This window comes from Cervus canadensis, chromosome 2, assembly GCF_019320065.1.
Source record: "Cervus canadensis isolate Bull #8, Minnesota chromosome 2, ASM1932006v1, whole genome shotgun sequence".
Taxonomy (NCBI): Eukaryota; Metazoa; Chordata; class Mammalia; order Artiodactyla; family Cervidae; genus Cervus; species Cervus canadensis.
The window spans coordinates 76,922,823-76,939,773 of NC_057387.1; the positions used below are offsets into that span (position 1 = coordinate 76,922,823).

The 16,951-nt window shown below is 38.8% G+C and overlaps 1 protein-coding gene across 4 annotated transcripts in view; it reads right to left on the minus strand.

Moving 5' to 3' along the window:
* UBE2U (ubiquitin conjugating enzyme E2 U) overlaps positions 1-16,951 on the minus strand; it is a 67,179-nt gene that overhangs the window by 11,343 nt on the left and 38,885 nt on the right. For 3 of the 4 annotated variants that reach the window (XM_043461085.1, XM_043461088.1, XM_043461087.1), the window contains one exon: positions 7,251-7,332. In XM_043461085.1, the coding sequence (XP_043317020.1) occupies positions 7,251-7,332 (82 nt within the window). Of the gene's footprint in view, positions 1-7,246; positions 7,333-16,951 lie in introns of those variants that run through there. The other variant, XM_043461086.1, reaches the window with a different exon arrangement.

Sequence of the window (16,951 nt, forward strand, 5' to 3'; positions counted from 1 at the left end):
ACAAGTGTCATAAAACTTATTACATCCTTCTATCTAGTAACCTGACTTTCAGTAACATGCTCTAAGAAACTTCTTGGTCTCCTTTTTATCCTTCCCTTCAGGTAAAATATACACTAATAAGCCTTTAGGGAACCACAGCTGTCTTCAGTCTTACCTTGCTTAGACCAAGGCATAAGTAAATTCATGCAACACGTTTCTGTGGCCTTGGGGAGTGGGGTAGGTTGTTGTAGGGGTAGGCAATGGGGAGAGGGAGAGAGAGAAAAAGAGAAAGAGAGAGCACTCTCTCAGAAGAGTGTTCTATGTGGGAGCAGAACCAAAGAAGTGATTCCCTTTTTGACAGGAGAAGGGGGGTAGCCTAGTATGTTTTTGAATTGAAACCCGTCTTTCTGAAGAGAGATGGAAGAGGAAGCAGCCTTAAGCCACACTGTCTATAACACAGGAAGATCCATCAGATTCTGTGCTACAGCCAAAGATCCATGGTAAAATCTGGGGGCAACCTTCTGAGAGAAAAATTAATGAATCATATCCATAAGAGAGAAACAATAAAGACTAAAAAATTCATTAAAAAAAAACAGTTGAGAGAACTTGGTGTGTTTATTGTGAAAAAGAGAAAACTCAAGAGGAGGAAAGAGAAAGACATTATGACTATTTTCTGAGACTTAAAGGGCAAGTCCACAAAACAGAGGCGGCTTACCTGTGTTGCTTCGAAGGACAGTAGGAGTACTTTCTCATCTGCCACAACGTGTGTGCCTGCTAAATCTCTTCAGTCATGTCTGACTCTTTGCAATCCCATGGACTGGAGCCCGCCAGGCTCCTCTGTCCATGGGATTCTCCAGGCAAGAAAACTGGAGTGGGTTGCCACGCCCTCCTCCAGGGCATCTTTCTGACTCAGGGATCGAACCCACATCTCTTATGTTTCCTGACTTGGCAGGAAGGTTCTTTACCACTAATGCCACCTGGGAAGCCCCTTCTACCACAGCAGTCTCCCCTGGATAATGCTTTCTACCCACATCCAAAGCCAAGGTGCTTGGTGTCTGAGCTGATGCTCAATCTGATCAAATAAGGCATGCCTTGTAGCATCTGGTAGGTAGGCCTGGATTTGAATTTCAGCTCTGTTGTTCACTGTGTGTGTAACCTTAGCGAATTTGTTTTTTTCTTTTTTTCTGTTAAAATCTTCCTTATAAGATGGAGGCAATTTCTCACTCTCTGGATGGCTTTGCAGACATATGTAAAAGTGCATAATAGGTGTTCAAGAAAAGTCTGTTAAATGAATGAAAGAAATCTGGAGTAGCTGAATATCACAAAATGTTAGATTTAACTTTGAAATAAGGAAGATTAGAGCTACTTAAATGTTCCTGAAATACTGAGCTTCCAGTCTCTAAAAATATCTGAGCAGCCACTAAGTAAAATTATTTTTTAAAAGAATTTTTCTCTAATTTTTCCATGTCTTTATTTTAAAAGGGACATTTGAAATACTCATTCTAATGCCATTTCTCCCTTCAACCACAAGATGGCACCCAAGGTTTAATCTTTGGGGAATAAAAAAGTATGTAATTCCTGCTTAAAAATGCATTAAATATATAATTATGTAAACCTACAAAAACAATGTTTAACATCAATAATCCTGGAAGGATAGCACAAGCAAACATTAAGTTAACGTACCCAGAATAGATACTTTCTATATAACTGGAGAAACTGGAATCAAACATAGTTATGTTAAAGGATGATCACATATTTTTGTGAGTTAAAACACACAGTCAAAAAATCAGATACTACAGGAACTTAGAAACAATGAATATTAACTCCTTCACTTAAAATAAAGTACAATTAAGAGTACATTTTACAAATATAAGAAAGTTTTATGTTGGTATTTTGATATAACACATGATAATCCATTTTAAAATATGCTTACTCCTTGGAAGGAAAGCTGTGGCAAACCTAGACAGCACATTAAAAAGCAGAGATTTATTTTGCCAACATAGGTCCATATAGTCAAACCTATGGTTTTTCCAGTAGTCGTATATGGATGTGAGAACTGGGCCATAAAGAAGGCTGAGTGCCAAAGAATTGATGTCTTTGAATTGTGGTGCTGGAGAAAACTCTTCAGAGTCTCTTGGACTGCAAGGAGATCAAACCAATCAATCCCTAAAGGAAATCAACTCTGAATATTCATTGGAAGGATTGATGCTGAAGCTGAAACGCCAGTACTTTGGCCATCTGATGCAAAGAGCCAACTTACTGGAAAAGACCCTGATGCTGGGAGAGATTGAAGCAGGTTGAGAAGGAAGTGACAGAGGATGAGATGGTTGGATGGCATCAATGACAATGGACATGAGTTTGAGCAAACTCCAGGCGACGGTGAACGGCTGGGAAGCCTGGTGTGTGGCCGTCCACCGGGTTGCAAGGAGTTGGACACGACTCAGCAACTGAATAACAGTGACAACAATCCATTTTTATTAAAGGGCTTCCCTGGTGGCTCAGCGGTAAAGAATCTGCCTGCAATGCAGGGGATGCAGGTTTGATCCCTAGGTTGGAAAGATCCCCTGGAGAAGGAAAATGGCAACCCACTCCAGTATCCTTGCTTGGAAAACTTCATGGACAGAGGAGGGTGGTGGATTACAGTCCAGGGGGTCGCAAAGAGTTGGCCACGACTGAGCATGCATGCACAAACCGTTTTATACAGAAGAAAAAAGGAACTAACACTGTTTAATAATAGAATTAAAATCGATCCAAAACCACAAAACTTTTTCGCAATAGCAGACTTGACTTATGTTAGTAATTGGGTAGGTAGTATTTTTACATGTACCTGAAAATTTTAAGCTTTTAATAAGCACATATTCATAGGCAGATGGGAAATAGAGTTTCAGTTTTCAAAAACAGTATGTTTTTATCAATAACTTTGGGCAAGTTAGTTATCTCTTTGTGCCTCATTTTTTCATTCATTACAGTTACCCTCTACATTTCCTCCACACTCCTGTCCAGAAACCTAGGAGTCACAATCCAGTTGAAAAGGGAAGCTAGGAACCTTGTCATGAGGCTCTGTCTGTATGACAAGGGAAGTGGTCTGATTTGGAGCGTAGGTTGATTTGCTGTGGCTTTGAAGGTGGCTGATGGATATTCTTGTGGGTTACACTTAGAGGCGTGTGCTTATGCTTGGAGGTGTAACTGTCCACTCCACAGTGTGGCCAGTGTCACATTAGGAAATGAAGAGAGAATGCATGGCACCACATTAGTTCCCGTTTCCTTTGTGCTTCAAAGTATGGAAAAGGGCAATATTCTCTCCCGAAGTCACACTGAATGTAAAACTTCTCCAGAATTGATAACTTTTATTTAGATAACTTGCAGGCTGACAAAGCTTAGGTGACTGCCATAGTTCTTTCCATGACCAGATAAGCAATCACTAGGTATAGAGTATGATGTAAAAGTCATGTTACATGTGCTTAAGTAAGGATAGTCAAAAGAAAAGCTTGCACTGCTTTCCTAGTTTGTAGCTTTCATTTTCTCTAGAGAAAATCAATATGAACTACTGATTAGATTCTAGGTTCATATTCTTTCCCATTTCTTGGTAGACATAAAGCCTTTTCATGAATAGCCAGAAGTCCGGCAAGGCAATAGGAAAGAAAAAAGACCTTAGAAATGAACACCAAACCAAATGATTGGTTCATGAATATTTATGAGCTGCTAATAATGACAGTGAGTTCCTATTAATACTAACTAAAAACATGTGTAAAACTTAAGAATTTGCATAAAATATTCATGACAGTCATTTATATTTCCAATTTTCAATCACTGCTCTATGACTATACCCTTAGAATACCTCAAATATAACCATAATCAGTACATTAAAATGGGCCCCAACATTTTACTTTTCCTAAAATTAACTGCCTTCACATTTAATCCTTTTATTAAGTGGGAAAACAGGGTGAGTATGTATCATTCAGCTTACATGAATCAAGTGCCTACTAGTTGCCAGGTTCCAGGCTAAGTGCAGAGAATACAAAGCTACAAGAACAGTCCTGCCCTGATCATTCCGCGTGAACAGATGAATTTCCCTACCACAGGCACTGAGAAAGACAGGGACAGAATGCTCCAGAAGGAAAGGACGGGGGGACACGGGGGCCTGAAGCAGGGACCGTTCCACAAAACACAGCTGAGTTGGGTCTTCATGCCATCCTTGTGGAGCGCTTTGCCAGGCTGAAGAGACAACGGGACAGAGAAGGGAAAAGAACCATGGGTAGAGTGGGGTTAGAATAAGTGTGGCCTTGATAGGTGTTGATGTTTGGTTTCTAGACTGAGAAAATTTCAACAGTTTTACACATTTCTATTTTTATTCTCTAAAAAGTTGGGGAACATGGGTTTTTGTCACCCCCTCTCCTTGGGAACTAATATTTACTGAATGTCCATGTGCTAAACACTGTGTGGTTTTTATATGTATGATCTCATTCAAGAGATCAAATGCAAAACCACTTCGTAAGGTAGGTAATATCTCACATAATAGATAAGGAGATAAGGTCAGAGAGGGTAAGAATTTCTCCAAGATCTGTCTGACACTACAGCCCACCCCCGTTCCCCATGCTGCCCAGAAAGAAAGAGTTCCCATGTGACAATCGAACTAGGGCCACAGTAAGGAAAAGATGAATAACAGTGAACCTCAAGTGGGGCACACTTTACATGTACCAGATACTGGGTTGAAGCGTTTTACATGCACGTATCAGTATATTTAATCCTCACAATCTCCTTGGGAGGTGGCTAGAGTTATTACTGCCATTTAATAGATAAGGAAACTGAGGGACAAAGCAGTCAGATAACATGCCCGAGGTCACTGCGTTGGTAACTGGTAGAGCCAGGATTCAGATGCAAAAGTCTGGCTCCCACGTCCCTGCATTTAGCATTTAAGTGCCCCACGTCCTACCTTTTAACTCAGACCAAATCCTCACTTGAGATCCTGCTGGGAAAGATATCCCAGGCAGAAGGCACAAAGTGGTGAAAAGATCTCATGTTCCCAAACAATAGGGAGGGAGAAAAAAAAAGAATTTAGGGTAGCTTACAAATCAGTCTTGATTGATGAGGGGATGGGATTCCAGACAGTAGGGGGAAGACCATGAGGCAGAAGGGATAAGTCTCTTTCCTGAACTCTGTAGATGAAAGACTCTCAACCTGCATTTTCTGGGTCTTTTAAAAGGGGGAAATTTCCGTGTGAGGAAAGCATTTTCAGATATTAAAAACAGAGAGATGCATAAGGTATTATATTGCATGTGCACATAGACCAACTACTCACTTGCATAGATTCCCAAAAATTTTACTTGAATTTGGTGAATTGACCACTTTATTACACCTTATGTGTTTTGATAAACACAAGATTTTTATTAATTATTTTAAAAAATGGATTTCACCATACTTTATATCTTTGCATGCAATAAAATTATGCAGATAAATATATCTTTTAAACACTTTAAATATTGTTTAAATCAACGTTTTGTTATCATCTGATCTAAATATATTCTCATCAACCACCAGATGGCATAAGGTGTGAGAGTTTTATTCTGACAGGGTTACCATGCACATGATAATCTGACCTATAACTTCAAAATAATGTATTTTGGAAAATGTTCTAGCACTCCAACAGCTCACAATTATTTCAGCCATATGGGAGAAGTGGGTGGATAAGTTGAAAATGACATGGTCCTACTCTTTCTACATTTTGAGTTCTGCGGGACTGGCCTTACATAAAGAATCAATAATCAAACAAATAAAACAAAGTATTTCTGTCAGAGGAAATCAAAAAGGAAGTCATGTCAAAGCAAAATTAACCTTATATTCTACGTAGGTTTCTTTAAGTGAAACTTGAAGCAGGCCTTCCAGAAAAAAAAACAAAAACCATGCTCATACTTCTTCAACTTCTGCTCCATAAAAACTTTTCTACTGCTTGCAATTTACTCTGAAAGCAGAAAAGTATCTATCTAATGCAAAAGCTTTTCTCCATTTTGGCTCAAAGGAAGGTTGATGAAGAAATTAACTGAAAAAAATTCTCCAACCGAAAAATTCGACCTGAACTATGACATTAAAGGACAGGAAAGTCTATTTTAAGAGCCTCGGTTTCTACACAAATTCATAATAAGCACACTATTTTTTTAATCCTGTATTTTCACCTAGTAAAGAGGTTACAATGCTAACAAGGATTGTAAATGCTAAATGCTAAAAAATGAAGTAAATACAAAAAAATAGGAACTGTAATTCCCCTAGCTTTGTGGTAGCACATTCACTGCATGCTTTGAAATAAGCACATCGGAATAAATGACCACTACAACACAGCCAGTACCACAGAGCAGAGATGGAATCTGTGCTCTAAGCAGATGAAGCAAAAAACATGCCTTCAGAAGTCAGAAGACCAAAGCTGAGATTAAGGTCCCTTCCTTAATGTGGTCTAAAAGTAATTCCAAAAGATACTGTCATAATTTATCATTGTATTTAGTTACATACTTCCTCATTAATTTAATATACTTGGTTCCTGAGTGAATAATCCTTTTGTGAAAGAGGAAAAGGTATTTGAAACTATGAGAAAGATGAAATGCTAACTGGTGATCTATACAGATGTGAGAGTTGGACCATAAAGAAGGCTGATCACTAAAGAATTGATGTTTTTGAATTGTGATGCTGGAGAACTCTTCAGAGTCCCTTGGACTGCAAGGAGATCAAACCAATCAATTTAAAGGAAATCAACCCTGAATATTCATTGGAAGGACTGATGTTAGCTGAAACTTCAATACTTTGGCCACTTGATGATAAGAACTGACTCACTGGAAAAGATCCTGATGCTGAGAAAGATTGAAGGAAAACAGAGAAGTGGGTGGCAGAGGATGAGATGGTTAGATGGCATCACTGATTCAATGGACATGAATTTATGTAAACTCTGGGAGATAGAGGTGGACAGAGGAGCGTGGTATGCCGCAGTCCATGGAGTCGCAAAGAGTTGGACACGACTTGGTGACTGAGGATGGAAACAAGAAAATTAATAGGAAAAGTATTGTGAGATCCCTTCACGGTGGCTCAGGTCCTGTCTCCATCTTTGGAAGCCAGTAGATAGCAAAGATATTTCCCACCTGGGTTCATAGAAAGGACAAAATGATACTTAGCTTTGTCCAGGTTTTAAAGAAATTCAATGGGTTTCTTCTAATAGTTCATTAGTAGAAAGTAAATAATAGATATTTCAGGTGCATAGGAAAATATTCTAGACACTTAAAATTACTTACCTTAAACTCCATTCTTTAGTATGTCTTAGATCATCTTTCTTCCAATTATAATACTGTTTAATGAAATTTGGATCTTTAAGAACTGAAATTAGAACAATTAAAAAAGGAGCTATGCATACATTCTTTAACAACAGTTCAAAGCTTAAAATAATTCATGTCTTAAGTTGGTATGTGGCAATAACACATACTATCATAGTTCAAGTCACATCACAATCCTCAGACACTTTCCAAATTCATTTTACTTAAATTTTGTGATATTGGATGTTATTTGAATAATCAGATTGTAACTTTGTAACTTATACAAACTCTTATACAAAGACCATGTGGATCACAACAAACTGGAAAATTCTTAAAGAGATGGGAATACCAGATCACCTTACCTGCCTCCTGCGAAACCTTTATGCAGGTCAAGAAGCAACAGTTAGAACTGTACATGGAACAGCAGACTGGTTCCAAATTGGGAAAGGAGTAGGTCAAGGCTGTATATTGTCACCCTGCTTATTTAACTTATATGCAGAGTATATCATGAGAAACGCTGGCCTGGATGAAGCACAAGCTGGAGTCAAGATTGCCAGGAGAAATATCAGTAACCTCAGATATGCAGACGACACCACCCTTACGGCAGAAAGCAAAGAGGAACTAAAGAGTCTCTTGATGAAAGTGAAAGAGGAGAGTAAAAACTCAACATTCAAAAACTAAGATCATGGCATCCTGTCCCATCACTTCATGGCAAAAAGATGGGGAAACAATGGAAACAGTGACAGAATTTATTTTCATGGGCTCCAAAATCACTGGAGATGGTGACTGCAGCCATGAAATTAAAAGACGCTTGCTCTTTGGAAAGAAAGCTATGACCAACTTAGACAGCATATTAAAAAACACAGACATTACTTTGCCAACAAAGGTCAATCTAGTCAAGGCTATGGTTTTTCCAGTAGTCATGTATGGATGTGAGAGTTGGACTATAAAGAAAGCTGAGCACCAAAGAATTGATGCTTTTGAATTGTGGTGTTGAAGAAGATGCTTGAGAGTCCCTTGGATTGAAAGGATATCAAACCAGTCAATTCTAAACGAAATCAGTCTGGAATATTCATTGGAAGGACTGATGCTGAAGCTGAAGCTCCAATACTTTGGGGCTACCTGATGCTAAGAACTGACTCATTGGAAAAGACCCTGATGCTGGGAGAGATTGAAGACAGAAGGAGAAGAGGAGGACAGAAGATGAGATGGTTGGATGGCATCACCCACTCGATGGACATGAGTTTGAGCAACCTCCGGGAGATGGAGATGGACAAGGAAGCCTGGCGTGCTGTCGTCCATGGGGTTGCAAAGAATTGGACACAACTGAGCAACTGAACTGAACTGACTGAACTTATCATTATACTGATGACTGTTTATGTATCACTTACAGAAATGAAGACAGTGTTAAAATAGCTCATATAGAAACTGACATCATTGTTTAATAATATTCTAATTCAGCACTTCAAGTGAAAAAAACAAAACCTTGGAGTCTGATGTGATGTTACAGATCATGATTTTCCACAAAGCAAGAATCTGCAACAAATGATCATCCAGCCTCTAAATAGATTCCTTGCCAATGACAGAAAATTCTCCTCTGTATTTTGAGACTGCCCATTCCATTGACAGTTATTTAGGTCACACAGTCTTTCCTTAATCTGAGGGCTTAATCTGAGTTTCCTCTGTTCATCCTTCTGACCCCGTCAGCAATACTGAGTAAATTTATCCCTCCCCCATGGGCAGGATCCCTCTAATATTTGAAGACAGCTCTCAGGGCAGTCTCAGTTCCTTCAACTTTTTCTTAAGTCATGGCTTTCTAGAGACCTAATCGTTCTCAGCCCAGCAGTGAACTTTGTTGATATTCCTATTAGAATTTGTATCCAGAACTGGCTCAGAATCTTGACTTCATACCAATAGCAAGACACAGGTGGGATTGCTGTCTCCCTCAAAATCGACAATCAATTCAGTTTAGATTTGCCTCGGCATTCTGGAAATCACACTACACCACTGGCTCGTATGTCTGTGGTTAATTATAAGCCTTATGCCTTCAATCAGTTTCACATAAAGTTATTGGAAACCTACTAAGCTTAAGCACTGGTAGTTTTTACATGAAATACTATTAAGCCAGATCATTTACATACACACACATATATATCCTTCCTTATCTCCCTTGTCCTCCCCCTGGCTTTCTGCCTCTTCCCCCTCTCCTCCCTTTCCCTTCTCCCCTATCCCGCACTTCTTTTTCTCTCTCTTTCTTCTAATTGTCCCGGGCTTACAGCCCTGAACTATTTAACCAACCTGATGCTCCCTATCAGTCTTGTCCTTATCTGGAGCTTCCTTCTTAACAGTGATTAATTAACACCTTCCAGCTTGATGAAATTTGTCATTAACACAAAAAACATTTAAACTTAGTCATTCTCCTCTTCTTCTATTAATGTTACATGATTGTCACCAGCAATGTTCCTATCTATACTTTAATGTATTTAATTCAAACACACATACATACATAGTCTTAAAGACTTTGTTGATACTCTTTTTATTGTTATTTGGAATATATTCCTTCCTTCAAGGAAGCAAACCTGCACTCCCCAGAGTCCTTAGCAGGATTATTACTTTTAGATGATTATAATAATTAACTTTAATAGAATTCTTACTATGTATGGGGGTACTTGTAGATATGCAGTCTTACCATCATAATACCCACTTCACAGACAGACAGACAGACAGACAGAGAAAAGTTGAGAAATGTCTTCTCAAATGTACTATTGATTACTCATTCATTACTATTTGAATGATGTACTCTGCATATAGGTTAAATAAACAGGGTAACAATATACAGCCTTGACGTACTCCTTTCCCAATTTGGAACCAGTCTGTTGTTCCATGTCTGGTTCTAACTGTTGCTTCTTGACCTGCATACAGGTTTTGCAGGAGGCAGGTAAGGTGACCTGGTATTCCCATCTCTTTTAAGAATTTTGCACAGTTTGTTGTGATCCACACAGTCAAAGACTTGAAACACACAAAAAAATTTTTTTGCCATACTAGCAGCTTGTGGCATCTCAGCTCCCTGACCAGGGATTGAACCTGGACCATAGCAGTGAAACAGGAGATATTAAGAGAACAGAAGCCGAAGATATTAGGAAGAGGTAACAAGAAGAAACAGAAGAGCTACACAAAAAAGATCTAATGATGTGGATAAACATGATGGTGCAATTACTCACCTAGAGCCAGACATCCTGAATTATAAAGTCAAATGGGCATTAAGAAGCATCACTATGAACAAAGCTAGTAGAGGTGATGGAATTCCAGCTGAGCTAATTCAAATCTTAAAGATGATGCTGTTCAAGTGCTGCATTCGTTATGGCAGCATATTTGGGAAACTCAGCAATGGCCACAGGACTGGAAAAGATCGATTTTCATTCCAATCCCAAAGAAAGGCAATGCCAAAAAATGTTCAAATTACCACACAATTGCACTAATTTCACATGCTAGCAAGATCATGCTCGAAATCATCCAAGTTAGGCTTCAACAGTACGTGAAACAAGAACTTCCAGATGTACAAGCTGGATTTAGAAAAGGCAGAGGGACCAGAGATCAAATTGCCAACATCCACTAGGTTATAGAAAAAGCAAGAGAATTCTGGAAAAAACATCTACTTCTGCTTCATTGACTACTCCAAAGCCTTTGAGTGTGTGGATCACAACAAACCGTGGAAAATTCTTAAAGAAATGGGAATACCAGATCACCTTACCTGCTTCCTGTGAAACTTGTATGCAGGTCAAGAAGCAACTGTTAGAACTGGACATGGAACAGCAGACTGCTTCCAAATTGGGAAAGGAGTACATCAAGGCTGTATATTGTCATTCTGCTTATTTAACTTATATGCAGAGTACATCATTCAAAATGCCAGGCTGGATGAAGCACAAGCTAGAATCAAGATTGATGGGGGAGATATCAATAACCTCAGATATGCAGATAACACCACCCTTATAGCAGAAAGCGAAGAGGAACTAAAGAGCCTTTGATCAAAGTGAAAGAGGAGTGAAAAAACTGGCTTAAAATTCAACATTCAAAAAAATAAGATCATGGCATCTGGTCCCATCACTTCATGGCAAGTAGATGGGGAAACAATGGAAACAGTGACAGACTTTTTTCATGGGCTCCAAAATCACTGGAGATGGTGACTGCAGCCATGAAATTAAAAGTCACTTGCTCCTTGGCTATGACCAACCTAGAGAGCATATGAAAAAGCACAGACATTACTTTGCTGACACGGGTCTGTCTAGTCAAGGCTATGACTTTTCCAGTAGTCATGTATGGATGTGAGAGTTGGACTATAAAGAAAGCTAAGTGCCAAAGAATTGATGCTTTTGAACTGTGGTGTTGGAGAAGATGCTTGAGAGTCCCTTGGACTGCAGGAGATCAAACCAGTCAATCCTCAAGGAAATCAGTCCTGAATATTCATTGGAAGGACTAAAGCTGAAGCTCCAATATTTTGGTCACCTGATGTGAAGAGGTGACTCGTTGGAAAAGACCCTGATGCTGGGAAAGACTGAAGTCAGGAGGAGAAGGGGATGATTGAGGATGAGATGGCATCACCCATTTGAAGGACAGGAGTTTGAGCAACCTCCGGGAGTTGGTGATGGACAGGGAATCCTGGTGTGCTGCAGTCCACGGGCTTGCAAAGTGCTGCAGACGAATGAGCAACTGAACTGAACAGAACCACTAGGCTACCAAGGCATTTCCCAAAGTTTGCTGTTTCCATTTAAGGATAATTCATGTCTTTGCTTAATTTTTTGGGATTGCCTTTCCTACGTTTTCTATTTGAGTATGTATGGCACTCTCTTCCTTATATATTATGAAATCCCAAATGGCACGGTCATCTTTTCTGAATATTCCCATTATTCTTATATTACAGACTCATTTTCTCCATTGCTTTCTCTACTATCTGAGAGAGGACAGATGCCACCATATTTGTACAAACTTTTAACACAACATTGAAAAAACTAAGATCATGATATCCAGTCCCATCAATTCATGGCAATAAATGGGGAAAAATGGAGATAGTGACAGACTTTATTTTCCTGGGCTCAAAAATCACTGTGATATAGATCAATGGAACAGAATAGAAAGCCCAGAGATAAATCCACGAACCTATGGACACCTTATCTTTGACAAAGGAGGCAAGGATATACAATGGAAAAAAGACAACCTCTTTAACAAGTGGTGCTGGGAAAACTGGTCAACCACTTGTAAAAGAATGAAACTAGAACACTTTCTAACACCATACACAAAAATAAACTCAAAATGGATTAAAGATCTAAATGTAAGACCAGAAACTATAAAACTCCTAGAGGAGAACATAGGCAAAACACTCTCCGACATAAATCACAGCAAGATCCTCTATGACCCACCTCCCAGAATATTGGAAATAAAAGCAAAAGTAAACAAATGGGACCTAATGAAACTTAAAAGCTTTTGCACTACAAAGGAAACTATAAGTAAGGTGAAAAGACAGCCCTCAGATTGGGAGAAAATAATAGCAAATGAAGAAACAAAGGATTAATCTCAAAAATATACAAGCAACTCCTGAAGCTCAATTCCAGAAAAATAAATGACCCAATTCAAAAATGGGCCAAAGAACTAAACAGACATTTCTCCAAAGAAGACATACAGATGGCTAACAAACACATGAAAAGATGCTCAACATCACTCATTATTAGAGAAATGCAAATCAAAACCACAATGAGGTACCATTACACGCCAGTCAGGATGGCTGCTATCCAAAGTCTACAAGCAATAAATGCTGGAGAGGGTGTGGAGAAAAGGGAACCCTCTTACACTGTTGGTGGGAATGCAAGCTAGTACAGCCGCTATGGAGAACAGTGTGGAGATTTCTTAAAAAACTGGAAATAGAACTGCCATATGACCCAGCAATCCCACTTCTGGGCATACACACTGAGGAAACCAGATCTGAAAGAGACACATGCACCCCAATGTTCATCGCAGCACTGTTTATAATAGCCAGGACATGGAAGCAACCTAGATGCCCATCAGCAGATGAATGGATAAGGAAGCTGTGGTACATATACACCATGGAATATTACTCAGCCGTTAAAAAGAATTCATTTGAACCAGTCCTAATGAGATGGATGAAACTGGAGCCCCTTATACAGAGTGAAGTAAGCCAGAAAGATAAAGAACATTACAGCATACTAACACATATATATGGAATTTAGAAAGATGGTAACGATAACCCTATATGCAAAACAGAAAAAGAGACACAGAAATACAGAACAGACTATTGAACTATGTGGGAGAATGTGAGGGTGGGATATTTCAAAAGAACAGCATGTATACTATCTATGGTGAAACAGACCCCCAGCCCAGGTGGGATGCATGAGACAAGTGCTCGGCCTGGTGCACTGGGAAGACCCAGAGGAATCGGGTGGAGAGGGAGGTGGGAGGGGGGATCGGGATGGGGAATACGTGTAAATCTATGGCTGATTCATATCAATGTATGACAAAACCCACCGAAATGTTGTGAAGTAATTAGCCTCCAACTAATAAAAAATTAAAAAAAAAAAAATCACTGTGGACAGTGACGGCAGCCATGAAATTAAAAGATGCTGGCCCCTTGGAAGAAAAGCTATGACAAACCTAGACAATGAGTTAAAAAGCAGAGACATCACTATAGACAAAGGTCTGTCTAGTCAAAGTTATGGTTTTTCCAGTAGTCACGTACAGATGTGAGAGTTGAACAATCAAGAAGGCTGAGCACCAAAGAATTGATACTTTTGAACTGTGGTGCTAAAGAAGACTCTTGAGAGTACCCTGGACTGCAAGGAGATAAACCCAGTCAATCCTAAAGGAAATCCGCCCTGACCATTCATTGGAAGAACTGTTGCTAAAGCTGAGGCTCCAACACTTTGGCTATCTGATGTGAAGAGCTGACTCATCAGAAAAGACCCTGATGCTGGGAAAGATTGAAGTCAGGAGGAGAAGAGGGTGACAGAGGATGAGATGGTTGAATGGAATCACCGACTTGATGACATGAGTTTAAGCAAACTCCGGGAGATAGTGAAGGACAGGGAAGCCTGGCATGCTTGCAGTCCATGGGGTTGCAGAGTCACACATGACTGAGTGACTTAAGAAAATTTTTTTGTCATAGTTTTTTCACTCATCTGTCTCCTACCATCTAACCGTAAATGTCTCAAAAAGCTTATCATAATGCTTATCTTTTTGTCTTCAGTACAACCTGCTGTCTAGACAGAGAATATGTTCAGTGGATGATGTTCAAAGGGGACTAATGAAGAAATGAGAACTGGTGAGATTTTGTCAGAAATTCTTCATTAAAATCTCTCATCACTACCAGAACTTGACACTGTGGCAATTTTGTAATCTTTGGTAGAAAAGCATCCTCCATTGCCTCCATAGTATAGTTCTTCCTGCCTTTACTTCTGAGGATTACTGGACATCACTTCTACTGTTTTCTTCTATAATACACCTATTGTCCAATATCTGTATAGGCTGATCTGAAAAAATTTTTTCCACTCTGGGACTGTCATGTCCAAAGAAATATATAAGCATTAACTTACCTTAGTAAGTTCTATTTTCACACATCCTACCTTATGCTAACCATAGAGGAACAACTTAGGATAGAATATTTTTGTCAATGAATAAAAATGAAAAATGAGATACAAAGAGTTAAATGACTAACCTAAATTCACTTAAGTAGGAGTCTCTAATTTCTGACATCAGGCTTTTCCTACAAGGGCCTTTCCATTGCTTGAATATTGTAACCACCTGGGGAGCTGTAAAAACTACTCTCCCTGGGTCCTGCTCCCGAGACCCTATTGTAATTGGTCTGGGGGTGCACCTTTTACATGGGAATTTTCACAAGCTCCTCTGGGGGATTCTAATGAGTGGTCGAGACTGAAACCACTGCACTGGAATTTGATGATACTGCTTCTTGCATCTAAATGTATTTTTGGAGATACCTGCCCTCATCGCTAGTTCAAAGGCTCAAGGAATGAAAGTACCCCAAGGTGAAAGCAAGCATTCCCACGATGCTTCAGGCTGTTTGGTCTGTCTTGCTGACAGCAAACAAATGCCAGGAAGCCTCCACTCACTATCACAGGGTACACTGGTCTGAAGGAATTCTTTTCCTGTAACATAAACATTTCCTTATGGGGATCGGATTTTGTCATTAAGGTGCTGCTGCCCACAACCAGATGTATTGGTTTATTCTCTGCCAAACTTTTTATTTGCCATCCTGTAGTGATGGACAGAGAACAGTGGATCATCAGTACATTTTCCCGTGATTAGCTATGATTATGAATAAATAATTGTAATTATTGAAAATGTACCACACATACTTCAGAGTTTGAATTTAAATCTCAAGTTATATAGAAAGAACAATTTTATATCATATTATGAAGGCAGTATAATATAAAACAAAGAACAGTGAATGTGGAATCAGAGGATCTGGTTCAGGTCTTTGGGCCACACTTACTGGGCACTCACTGTACACTAGGCATTGTTGGAGAGTCTCAGTGTTATGAGGCAGGTTCTGTGATTATTCTCATCTTACAGATGAGAGAACTGGGACACAAACAGTTTAAGAAACTTGCCCAAGGTCACACTTCTAGTAAATTGCAGGGTCTTGGCAATATACGTCCAGAATTTACACTGCTACCAATATGTCATATTCCATGTGTGATTTTAGGTAAATTACTTAGCTTCCCTTGGTCTTGGTTTTCTCATGTGTTAAAGAGAGTAATAATAATAATGCCCAGCTCATTGGGTTCATATACAACACTGGATGACAGAAATTTGGTGTTCAGTAAATATTGGTTGATAAGTGAAAAAAGAATAATAATATTGAAATGATTAAAAAATACAGATTAAGAGGTACAAGCAACTAAGCACAAGATAAACAAGCTACAAAAATATATTATACAACACAGGGAATTTAGCCAATAATTTATAATAACTATAAATGGAATATAACCTTTAAAAATTGTGAATCACTATCATTGTATGCTTGAAACTTACATAATATTGTACATCAACCATATCTCAATTAAAAAAACCATAGGGCATATACTTTGTAAACACTATTATACAGTTATTCTGTATCATACAAGAATAAACTTACTATTTGTGGCACAGATATATGCAATAGAGTTAAAACTCAAAATCATAACCACTCATCACTACTCATAAAATAAAAAGCTTTTTAAAATATGCACAAGAGTTTAATAATCTTTCCAGTGATAAAAATATAACTGTAAAAATGAAGTTAATAGAAGTTTCTTTTATTTCTGAGTAGTTGAAGGAGCATTCTATCATCTGAAAGCTTCATCTTTATTATTGCCAGGAAATTAAGCCATTAAAAAGATAGTATTGGATCTTATCCAGCTGAACTATCCAAAGACAAAATGGCCAGCAGAACATGTAAGGTTTACATTTAATTTTTTTTAATTAAGTGCTGGTTATTATTGAAGGAAAGCTTTTGAAACATTCTTATACAAATCTCTGTAGGAAAAAGAGGCAGAGTGATTGTGAAATCTTGCACCACGGGCTACAATCAGAGTCTCAGAAATTCTTCTGGGCTAGAGGTAACTATTACCAGCTATTGCCTTCACAAAAAGGAATGAATTACATACTAGCTTAGTGAC